This window comes from Cimex lectularius, unplaced genomic scaffold (genome assembly GCF_000648675.2).
Source record: "Cimex lectularius strain Harlan isolate CLEC.00 unplaced genomic scaffold, Clec_2.1 scaffold12, whole genome shotgun sequence".
Taxonomy (NCBI): domain Eukaryota; kingdom Metazoa; phylum Arthropoda; class Insecta; order Hemiptera; family Cimicidae; genus Cimex; species Cimex lectularius.
Window position 1 is genome coordinate 1,891,110 of NW_019392875.1, and position 12,857 is coordinate 1,903,966.

Here is a 12,857-nt window from a genome sequence, read left to right on the forward strand (position 1 = left end):
GACTGCATGCCTCAAGCAATAATACTCAAGAATACTACGAAATAACGCAAAAAAACTAGGTGCCTCACATAAGGCACGCAACAGCAATAAAAAAAATCTGACACCGTTCTTAAAAATGGGGATTATCCGATCCCGGAAACAATCTTACAACATCTCACAAAGTCTTAGCAGATTCCAAAGAAGAAGAGGAATGCAGGAGAACATTGGATACAATGATACGGTATAAAGATGGCGCCAAAACACTGAAAGGAACCGGATTGGGAGTTTTTTCTACAAGCCCCAAACATGAGCAATCAAACTTATTAGTAAAGTAAACTTGGTCTTTCAAACCGAAAAACATTCCAGATGGTACTTTGGAAAATCATAAAAGAGACTGACAAAACAATCATCATAAGATCAAATAATCAAGCAAGCAAAACTACGGAATCTCAATAACCTGATATTTTGGAAACCAGGGCACAAAAAAAAACGAAAAATCAGACACACTTGCCAAGGGCTCTGCAAGACCGTATATAGGCACTGAAGTTATTCTTTGGATAACAAAAACAAACACAGAATCTTCCACAACGAATTTTTCCAAAATAGACAAAAGGAGTAGCAGATAAACTCTAGAGGTGCTAGACACAGTGAAGCTAAAACAACCAAGACTGGCATACTCACTGCTACAATTATAAAAGACTATACTCAGAGGAATAATAGGTCTAATTTTAGGTCATCTGAGATTTACACAACATGGGCATGTTCAATGATGACCCCGGTTGTAGGACATGCAATGAGGAGGAAAAAACAATTTTCGAAGCACTCGATTAATGCACGCTGGGATTCAAAGAAAACCAAGTGAAAGAAAATGTAGCAACGATAGTAAATGACCTAGTACTTCTTAAGTGAAGAATCGGGGCGACTGACTGACCTAAGGAACTAGGAAAGTACAATAAGCCAGCCGGCTGCAGTACTTGTGGAACAAAAGAAAAGACTTCCTAAAATCCTCCATCATCATTAACCCAAAAGATAGCCGCCTCATCTCCATAATATTACGTAATCTCGAAGAAAATCTTGGATTTTTATTACTTTTGGCTATATTTCATATAACCTATTCAATTGCGATCTATGTAAAGAGATATTTTATTTTTTTTATAAAATAATATCAATTTTATTCGCCTATACTAAGGGAAAATTTATTATCCCTTCAATAAGACGCAAACCTATTCAAATCTCTTCAAGTAGCCAATAACAAAAATTGGGTATAATTTAAACGGGTGGAGACATCGATGATGAAGATTGAAAACATGAGTGGTCCAAAGAGAGATCCTTGGGGAATACCGAAGGTTCCCCAGAACATTTTCGAAAATTTACCTATACATTTTGTTTTACGATCTTTATTGGAGAGATATGACAGATTCAAAAGAAAGAAGAATAAAATTTGATAAGAAACCGTATTATATTAATTAACTAAAATAATGTTAACATTACTACCGAAATTCACTAGCTTTAGTGGTCCGCTTGACCAATTAATATCTTTCAATTAATTAAGGTTTTTAATTAAGATAAAAGAGTCAGTGTCACGAGCGGGATTCGAACCCAAGACCTTCGGCTAGATACGCCACTGTTCTACCACTTGAGCTATCGTGACACTGACTTTTTTTATCTCAACTAGATGTAGATGTAGATGTGATTTTTCATGGTATAGTATACTGCGCCCTTTAAGAGCTATTGTATCCCCCGTTCTCCGCCTAAAGCACATCGGTGAGTCCTATTTCATCTAGAAAATAGTAATAGGCCCGGTTTCAGTGGTTGAAGCTCTTCTATGTCACATTATACATCCCAAAACATTTCCTCCTGCTAATGTAGCTCCGCAGTTTGTTAGTAAATGTGTTGGTGTCTCTTCTACCTCCTTGCAGAAACTGCATGTGCCATGTTGGATGGTTCCAATTTTCTTTAAGTGTTCATTTAATCTGCAGTGTCCTGTTAGGAATCCTGTTAGGATTCGCAGTCTGTTCCTGCTTCCTTTGACAAATTCTGTGATTTCTTTCTTACCAAAATTGGTTAGAAGATTCTTGGATTGTCTATGTCCAATGAGTGAATTCCATTGTTCCTTCATTTTCTTTTTGTCCTTCTGTCTTAGTTACTCGTTATTAATGTGGATTCCTATGCCACAGAAGGGTTCGGATCCTATCAGCGGTGTGGCAGCCCCTTTCTTTGCAAGTGTGTCCGCTTTCTCGTTGCCTTCTACTCCCATGTGTCCTGGGACTTTCAATTGCATGAATCTCAGCTTGGAAGATACTGGTTTGTTTTCCCATGGGTTCTGAGTATTTGGTTCCGGGTCCACATACTCCTGCCCCCGTACCTTCTTGTAGATCCATCTGTGTACCAGAGGATGGTGCCATTTTTAAAGGAGTTATTTCCCTTTCTTTGTCATTCTTTTTTGGTACACAGATATACTCGAAATTTTTGGTAAAATTCAAACATCCTCTTGGAGCCATGAGTGACGGATGGTCTTTCCATAGTTTGTTGCTATCTCTCCATTTCAATTTTATTCCTGTTGGAGGTTTCTCTTCGATAAAATTTATGATGGCTTTCTGCGCTGTCCTTTCTACCATGTGATGTAGGGGGATTAATCCCAGTATCTTTTCCATGCTAATTGTAGGACATGTTCTCATTGCTCCGTTATGCAGATGCACGCAAGTCTCTGTCTTTTTGTGAATTCTTTCCTTTTGGTTATTTGTTCTGCTTTATCAGCCCAGGCTATAGCTCCGTATGTAAGTAAAGGTGTACATCCATAACAGGTTTTCTGGTCTGCATCCCCAGTTTCTTCCTGCTATTCTTCTGCACACCATCAAAGCTCGTGTCGCCTTTGTGATAATAGAGCCGATGTGTTTCTTAAATGTTAGTGTTTTATCTAGTGTGATGCCCAGATATTTGACTTCATTTTTGATTTCTATCACAGTGTTGTTGAGTGTTATTTCTTTCATGTGATCTAGTTTACTTTTCCGTGTAAAAATGACTATAGTTGTTAATCCCTAAGCCTGCGCTTTTACACCATTCTTCTGTAATTTTCAGTCCCTCTTGGATTATATCGTAGAGGTTTTCCTCGAATTTTCCCCTGGCTGTCAGAACTATGTCATCTGACATTGTATTCCTGAGCGGTCCAGGGTTTCGAGCAGTTCATCAACTTTAGGCTCCATAGAAGAGGTGATAATATCCCTCCTTGAGGAAATCCTCTTGTTGTGCTAACTTCTATAGTGTCTGTTCCTGCATTTGTTTCCGCTATTCTGGTTCTTAGCAGTTCTCCAATCCATTTAAATGTACTTTGGTCTACATGGTTTTTTTTCCTCAGGGAGGCTTTCATTGAGATGCATTGTCGAACGCTCCCTCAATATCGAGGAACGCGCAGATTGCTATTTCCTTTGTTCACAGTGTTTCCTTTAGGTCACTGGTAAGCGGTACAGTGCAGTTTCTGTTGATCTTCCTGCTCTGTATGAATGCTGACAGTAATGGAGAGGCTAGTTTACCAGTGCTGTCGTTCTTATCTAGTTGTCTATCAGCTTTTCAAAGGTCTTTAATAGAAAGGATGTTAAGCTGATTGGTCTGTAGGATTTATTTGATGTAGGGTCTCTTTTCCCCACTTTTGGTATTACCTCAACTAAAAACCTTAATTAATTAATTATTACCTAAAGTTCATCATCGGATATCATCGGACCTAAAGTTCATCAGTTTGAACGTTTTTACTATTCAGGTTTATTATTTCTCTGTTTCTGTCAATCACAGCGATAAAACATGATATGAAATTATGAAATCACTTGGAAAATAAATCTTTAAGATATTTCGCTCAGAAAACAGTCTTTTTTTATATACGTATATTGGAATAAGACAATTAACAATTGAAACAAAATAAAAAATTGAATATTGTCTGTTTCAGAGGGAAGGCCGCAAACAGCACCAATCATGCTCGACCACAACAGTATTATTAGTGTTCAACAGGACGAGGGAGCTGTGCTCGTTTGCATTGCTCAGGGATGCCCTCCGCCCGATTACAGGTTCGTGACTCAAATCAATGAACCCACTTTCCGAAAAAAGAAATTTTCCCGCAAACAAAATCATTTACAAACGATTTTCAATTTAGTTTAAAAAAATGTTGTCATTTTTTTCAAGCCATCCAGTTTTCACACAATTCTGTTATTATATTACGTAGTAAAGAGCAATTCTGACGCCACTTTTAATTATTGATTTCATCAATGACTTAAGCGGGGAACACGCTTACCCGATGCAACGCTATGCGACGCTACCCGATGTCTTGCCACGATTTGGTAGGATGTGCAATCTATGCGAAGTCAAGCAGACATGACGTACAGTCACACAGCTTGTATCACAAATCAGTATCGCAATCGCAACTCTTCTTTTGTTCTTAATGCATTATTTTGAGTAAAACCATGTAATAAATTGTTTGTTAAACTTCATTGTTTTAAATTAAGTTATTCCGGTGTTTTGTTAAATTGTCTTCCTAATCATCATAATTAAATAATTTTCATAAAAACTTATGAATTTTTGCTCTCGTTTTATTTGGTTTACATTAAAATGTAATGTTGTAATTAATATAACGACAAAATTACCTCTATTTAGTTTGAAATGGACTACCAAAAGTATGAGTGACCTGTTCTGACGCTACTCCACGAAAATGATAAAACTTTAAAAGCAAAACCATGAAATAAATTGTTAGTTAAATTCATTATATGAAAAAATGGTATTTCTATGTATTGATCAATTTTATACCAGAAGATTAAAATTAATTTTTTTTTAAATAAAAACGAATGAACTTTTGATCTCGTTTAATTTGGTTTATACTAAAATAGGAATGTTGTAATTTATATAACGACAAAATTACCTATATTTAGTTTGAAATGGACTACAAAAATATGAGTGTCCTGTTCTGACGCTACTCCACGAAAATGATAAAATTTTAAGAGCAAAACCATGAAATAAAATGTTAGTTAAATTTTATTTCCGAAACACTGTAATACGTTGTTAGTTAAATTCATTATATCAAAAAAATGCTATTTTGGTGTTTTGAACAATTTTATACCAAAACATAAAAAATTGATTTTTTAAAAATAAAAACTAATGAATTTTTGATCTCCGTTAATTTGGTTTATATTAAAATAAGAATGTTGTAATTAATATAACAACAAAATTACATATACTTATTTTGAAATAAACTACAAAAAAATATGAGTGTCCTGTTCTGGCGCTACTCCAAGAAAATGATAAAATTTTAGGAGCAAAACCATGAAATAAAATGTTAGTTAAATTTTATGACCGAAACCGTGTAATACATTGCTAGTTAAATTCATTATATGAAAAAATGCTATTTCAGTGTTTTGACCAATTTTATACCAAAACATAAAAAATTAATTTTTTAAAATAAAAACTAATGAATTTTTGATCTTCGTTAAATTGGTTTATATTAAAAAAGAATGTTGTAATTAATATAACGACAAAATTACATATATTTAGATGGAAATAAACTACAAAAAATATGAGTGTCCTGTTCTGACGCTACTCCACGAAAATGATAAAATGTTTAGAGTAAAACATGAAATAAAATGTTAGTTAAATTTTATGAGCAAAACCGTGTAATAAATTGTTAGGTAAATTCATTATATCCAAAACTGTTATTACGGTGTTGTGAACAATTTTCTACCAAACCATTAATTTTTTTTAAAAATAAAAACCCACCCTCAAATGCCATGTTAATCACACTTTTTGAGTATACTGTATATCAGTATTTATTAGTAAAACATAATATGTATGTACACAAGAGTTAAATAAAATAATTTAAAAAAAAATAAAATATAAAACAGATGATTTTTGATCTCGGTTTATTTGGTTTATATTAAAACAAGTATGTTGTAATTAATATAAATACAATAATACATGCAGTTTGAATAAAATTATGAGTGTCCGCTTCTTTTGTCTTCGACTGTACTTGATGCTACCAGACGAAAATCTTAAAAGTGGGGATCGCAGAGCATAGAGTAGGGTAGCGTTGGATGAGTCAGATTTGCACGGGGAATAAATTGTTAGGTACAATACAGAATACATATAGAAAATTAGACTTTGAATTTGCGTCGGGTAGCGTTGCATCGGGTATGTGTTCCCCGGTAGTCAGTAGTGTTACTAGTGTACTAATGTGGCTGAACTTGCAAGAACTTACATTATCAGTATGCCACGGATTTGGGTCAAACCTTTTTTGGTGATTCTAAACTCCAAAATATCGGACACGTATCGGCCCTTTCGTGTGGATTCTTGGGTCCGCCAAAAACAAATTAGAAAGTTGTAATTTACAGTTTTGAAATAATTTTATTTTAGCGTTCGTTATCATTTTACAATATTTTTATGTAGATGGTAATAAAAATATAGTAAAAGCAACCAAAGTTTATCAATAATGATTATTCAGAAATCGTCAGATGCGGCCTGGTGTGATGTAGGTTTCACAAAAACATTTTCTTTATTGTGCCAACGTTTCAATCTTTATTGAGATCATCTTCAGGGCCTGGGATTTACAAATATTGTTTAACTTTAACAAATACATGTAGGATGTGGAAAAAAGTGAATTTATACAATGCAAAAAATATATTTTTTATTTTCAACCAAAGTATTTCTTCTCAAGTGAGTAGAAATACTTTGAATTGAATGACGTGGTGGAAAAATTTTACAATTTCGTTTTACAAATCGGACTTTTTGATAATCGCTTAGAAAAAAGGAATTTGTTCGGAATTGAATAAACAAGTCAGTAAATTTAAAGGAAAGTTTGTTAAAGTTATGACGAATTGCGCTCCTGTCCGCCAAAGTTACGTTAAAAAGTTAACTCTGTTAATTACATAACGAAACCAATAGTAGCCAAGTTAATTGTTTTTCAACTTTTCTTCTAATTGGGAGCCTATTTTGGGCTGATTAGGATTGAATTAGACCAGGTTAAGTCTAATTTCACCATTCTTTGTTGAAGGAACATTTCAGTTTAACATTTTTTTTTCAAGTAAATCTATAAGAACACCCGATATCAATAAACAACTTGTTTTCTAGTTTTATACAAAAATAAATTCTTATACAAAAAAGGGTAAATCCGACAAAATTGGAACTTCACAAGGACGAGGGAGATCCAGAGAGGAGGCGGAAGCCTGTTTGGACGAATGGAGAGCGTCATGGGCAAACATCGACCATCGGCAAACAAGCTCTTCAGCAAACATATCCAACGTTCGCACATCAACTCACCATCCGTGCGGGGGGCTTAAGCGCTCAACCCTCACCGAATAACAGGCCATTCGTCGCCATTTGACTCGTAAAAAAATCTTTATTCGTCATTTTAACTAAAAAAATGTACGACCCTTAGGTTATTCTGCAATATTATTAAAATAAATGTTATCAGCTCGTTTGTAGATCAGGAGTGAAGGGGTGAGATTTAGCGCCATTTCCTTTTGGTTCTCAATGTCCCAGAATGCAATAATCCCTTTGCTCGCTTTGTAAACCCTTCAGGGGTCAGAAATATGTAAATACAGTCTATTTTATAAATTTAATTTTGCATTTAATTTTTGCATGCAAAAGGGAATTGATATTCTAGTCGTCTTTCCAGACATTTACTTAAATAGTTAACTACTACACCACAAATAATACTATAATTTATTATTTCCAATTTTTATGCAAAGTCGTTGAGATGAAAAATCAGTATCACGCGCGGGTCTCTAATTTTTCTCCCCAACCTTCATGGCATAAAAATGAGAAATAATAATAATAATAAACAGATAACTAATTAAATAATTCTATTAAATAATTAAATAATACTATAATTTGTTTTCTTCTTTGTAAATCTTATAAGATAAATATTAATAACAAATATATGTTTAATAAACATTGGTATTTGTTTGGTTTAAATCAGTCCAAAGTTGATAGTGGTATCCTAGTTTAAAATATTTTCAAAGGAAAAAAAAATTATTTATGGCCAAACTTTAGGTGCTTTATTTTATTAAAAATTACCTAATATATTCTATTTATTTTTGGGTTAAGTTTGGTATAAACTGAAATTTTTAACAACCCCTGGGCTTTTCAATAATTAAACAAATTTTAATTTGTTAGCTTCTAAATCATTTTTAATCAATTTTGGTTAACTAAATTATACTAATATATAATTTTTTTTAAATTTGGATTTCTTTCCGAAGGCCGGTATAACGCGTAAAAATTTTTAATTCATCTGATTTTTATCTAGATAAAAAATTAATACAAAATTTATTAGGTTTCGTGGTCCGCTTGACCAAATAAATTATTTTAAATTAATTAATCTTTAATTAAAATTATGGTTGAGATAAAAAAGTCGGTGTCACAAGCGAGATTCGCACCCACGACCTTCCGCTAAATACGACGCTGCTCTACCACTTGAGCTCGAGTGGATCGAAATCACGATAGATGGGAAGTTAGTGTCCGAGGGGATCGAGGTCACGATAGGTCAAGTGGTAGAGCAGCGGTGTATTTAGCCGAAGGTCGTGGGTTCGAATCCCGATTGTAACACTGGCTTTTTTATCTCAACTAAAACCTTATTTAAAGATTAATTAATTGAAAAGAACTAATACAAAATCGCATTTCCTCTTCCATTGCGGATATTAATAAAGATATGATTTTATGTCATTATAAATGAGAAAAATAATAATAAATAAACAAAAGCTTCTCAAACATTTTATTTTATATCTTCAATTTTAAGTTATATACATTTATGCATTATCTGTATTTTATAAAGTTCTAAACTTTTGTAAAGAGATTTATAGATCAGTGAAGCAATTTCTCAAGCAATTAGTAAACCTAATAATTTATTTTACCGATTTTCTAGCCAAGTTATGATGTTTTATGATGTAATTGAACCTTTCTCTCTATCTCTCTCTCTCTCTCTCTCTCTCTCTCTCTCTCTCTCTCTCTCTCTCTCCCCCCCCCGCTTTCTTTATCTTATTGCTAGCCTAAATGTACCTCAAGGTTTCGTCAATTGTGGATAAAATAACACAAATTCACAGAAGCAAGGTAGAAAAATAAAAATCTGATTTTTGCATTACCCCAGCGTACTCGATAAACCTCAGGGTAATTGATAATATACCGCTCCATTCTCGCTAATAAATTTCCTTCACACACCAGATTTTGTAAAAATTATTACAAAGAGTACGCGATATTCTCCGAGGGAATTGGGCATAAACCCTGTCATTCATGCTGGTAAATTGCATACACACACCACAAATCATTCACATTACCCCAAAGAAAGAAACATTTTTTAAAGTTGTCACCATTTTTATGATTTTCAAACAAATCAGTGGGCTTGGATAAGCAAAACATCTGACAAAAAATACATTTAGGTAGATTTCAAGGTGTAAAAAAAACGATTATCAACATTGTTTAAAAAAAATATTTGAACGTTCAACTCGTCTACTCTGATAATCTGAACTCATAAATTCAAATATGGTTGAATCCATTAATTCGAATATTAAGTAAATATTAATTTGGTTCATACGCCGTTTAACTCATTATAAATAGTTTCAAAGTCTTAATGATACATATTCATCAAAAGTTTTTCAAAAAACTAAGCGTGTTTTTTTTTTTAATTCGCCTTATCGTAGATACAATACATAATTTGTGACCGAGCGAAGAAGCAAAGTTGGTTGAAATATTTTTTTTCATCCTTTGGCAATAATGAACCACCACATCACCTTTAAAAATAATGATTATTTGGAAATCGTAAAATACGGTTTGGCATGGCTTAGTTTACAAAAACATTTTCTTTATCGTGCCAACGTTTCGATCTTTATTAAGATCATCTTCAGGGCCTGGGATTTATAAACATTGTTCAAATTTTACCAATACATGTAGGATGTGAAAAAATGAATTTATACAATGATAGAAATTTCAGACTCAAAGTATTTCTACTCACTCAGGATGTGAAAAAGAAAAAAAGTTAAAAATAAAAATCTGAAGGAAGGAGGTCAAGGTGTATTTTGAAAAATGGATGAAATTAAAATATTCCATATCAATAATTTTTCTAATGGTCTGACATAACATATTATATATTGATTGAACAAAAGTGTCTAAAAAAATTAGGCCGTTAAATCATTTGACTGCTTATACACAAATGAGGATAAATATAACAAAGCTGTTATGATTAAGTTTGATGATGTTGTGTCTGATTGTTGCTTCTTCCATGAAGCGTAAATCAATAAGACCATTCAGAATAGATAATGTACTTGACCTACGGGTGGCTAAGGGTGACTTATGATCACCTCTATAACATTATAATACATTAAGGGGTCTTCTGTACTTGAGAACTGATCGATTGTCTTGAAATTAGTGTTTTGTAGAATAGTTCTAACATTCTCATTAATACATTATAATAAAAATATTTAAAAAGTATGGAAAAGTGAAATTTCTATAATAACGGTTTGTTAAATTTATCATCTGGGGTCAACTAAATATCACTCTGGAGTACAGAGTAGGCTGTCTGTATAAAATATGGTTTTAAGTGAATTTCTCTGTTCCACAAACTCTCCATACACTTTTCCTGAATTATAAGACGTTTTGTTACTCCACTTATTTTCCTACCCTTGGTTTATTCAGGAAACAAATTTTAACATTTGATGAAAAAACATTCAGTTTTAATAAGTTTTAAATATAATGTTATTCCAAGTATAAACCATAACCCGCTATGCTCTTATACTTTTTTCTTGGCAGATAATTTAATAATCTTTGAATCTGATAATTATTTTTATAAACTTGGGATAAAGCGTCTAGCAATAAATAATATTATAATTGGTGTCGGTTGGACAAAATAGTATTTTAATTTTCACTTTTTCTTCTTTTTCTGGCTGATATTTCATTGAACATAGATTTGGAACTAAAAGTCCCGTATGCTTGTACCACTTTATTTGGGTCTATTTATCCCCGAAATCGATCTCAAATAAAGTTCTTCAAGTAGATTTTTAGTTCCACACATCCAAATTTAAATTAAATATTTATATACTATTATAACAAGTACTATAATGTATAAATATTTGGTGGCACTCTCAACACGACACACAAGCATGGCACAATTACTCAGAAAACAAACACTTTGAGCCCTGAAGATGATCTCAATAAAGATCGAAACGTTGGCACGATAAAGAAAACGGTTTTTTAAAACCTACGTCACACGATCTCCGAATACACATTATGAATTATAAATATAATTTAACGTAAATATAAATTATTATTATAATTATAGGTTATATATTATAAATAATTATATATTTTTAATTTCTAGAGCTGTTTCCCTACAAATCTATATAATTGATTTATTAATTGACTCTTAATAAATGATCTAATCTTGTTATTACATTAGTCGCTGCCAAATATAATTTTAAGTAATTCTATGTGATTGTTCGTAGAATCCAAGCAAATATCTAAATAGCTTAAAATATTTTGAATAAAAACAAAATTGTTAATAGTTTTTTGCACACAGAAAAACTTTCATTTTAAATTATTTGGAGATCGTGAGATGCGGTCTGGTGTGACGTAGATTTAGTGAAACATTTTCTTTATCGTGCCAACGTTTCGATCTTGAAACGATCTTGATCTTCGTGTAGCTGCTGGATTCGAACCCGGGACCTTTACCTTACAGTGATGTGCGCCGTGTCAAAGACTAAATCTTGCGGCCACCGACGCCCCTTCCGATCTTTATTGAGATCATCTTCAGGACCTGGGATTTAATTTGTTTAAATTATTCAAATTCATGTAGGATGTGAAAAAATGAATTTATACAATGCTGGAAATTTTAGCTTCAATCAAAGTATTTGTACTCAATCAAAGTGTTTGTTTTATGTGTAGATGTGTGATTATTTAGAGACGTATTGAGAGTGCCAGTGAGATATTGCAGTTTTATGTTTATATACGTTGGATTTTGAAGGGGTGGAAGAGGAAGTAAGGATAGTAGGTTATAAAGTTCTAAACCATTCTGGAGTTACCAGTCGATCTGTGGATACTTTTCACAGTTACCAGTTTTATTAAGAAATAAATTAAAGGCAATTGAAAGCGAAAAATTTGATAGGGAACGAAATGACTTTGTGGTTTTCCTAGCAATATCGACTTAATTTTTGGTAAAAATTTTTTTTTACTTAATTCGCGAATTCATGAAAAGAATCAATCTGCGGGCGAGGAAATGTGAGTTTTTGAAATTCAATGCATCTTGCACTCCTCAAAAAAACCTGACAAATCTTTGGCAAAATACAAAAAATATTTCATATTGCCTTCCAATTTGATGGTTTTTTCTCAAAAATTACAAAAGACTGAAACGATGAAATGAAAATTTCAGGTTTTTTGTTAAAGTCATCCTTATTTTTCGAAATTATGACATCATATCTAAATGTTGTTAACAGAGCTTAAAATACCATAGAACACTTTAGATGCCCGACGATCCTATTATTGTGGACATTGGATGAAGGACAGAGAAGATTTTTAAGTGAAAATTATGTCCAGATATTCCAGCCCAAAATATTATATTTTTTAGTACAAATATTCATACTAAATAGCTTTGAAAGGTGCTTAAATCGAAGTCAAGTTTATTACGCCAAACCCGCATATTTCTTGATAAAATCTTTGTTTTTATTACCTCATTTTATTTACCAAATAAAACCACATACATACATTTAAATGTTCCTCCTATTTTCAAATTTTTTCGGGCCATAGAGGCCATGCCATGTTTTCTTTGTCACTGATTACATGATCTTTTGAACATTGTTTCTTTGGTTTTTTTTGTGATTGGATAGTGACAAGTATAGTATATTACGCTTTCTGCATCTCCAACTGAG

At 32.6% G+C, this 12,857-nt stretch overlaps 1 protein-coding gene across 1 annotated transcript in view; it reads left to right on the forward strand.

Moving 5' to 3' along the window:
* The window catches only part of LOC106673888 (Down syndrome cell adhesion molecule-like protein Dscam2), a 390,426-nt gene that overhangs the window by 240,645 nt on the left and 136,924 nt on the right, over positions 1 to 12,857 (forward strand). The window contains exon 4 of the mRNA XM_024228922.1: positions 3,917 to 4,034. Within this exon, the coding sequence (XP_024084690.1) occupies positions 3,917 to 4,034 (118 nt within the window). The remainder of the gene's footprint in view (positions 1 to 3,916; positions 4,035 to 12,857) is intronic.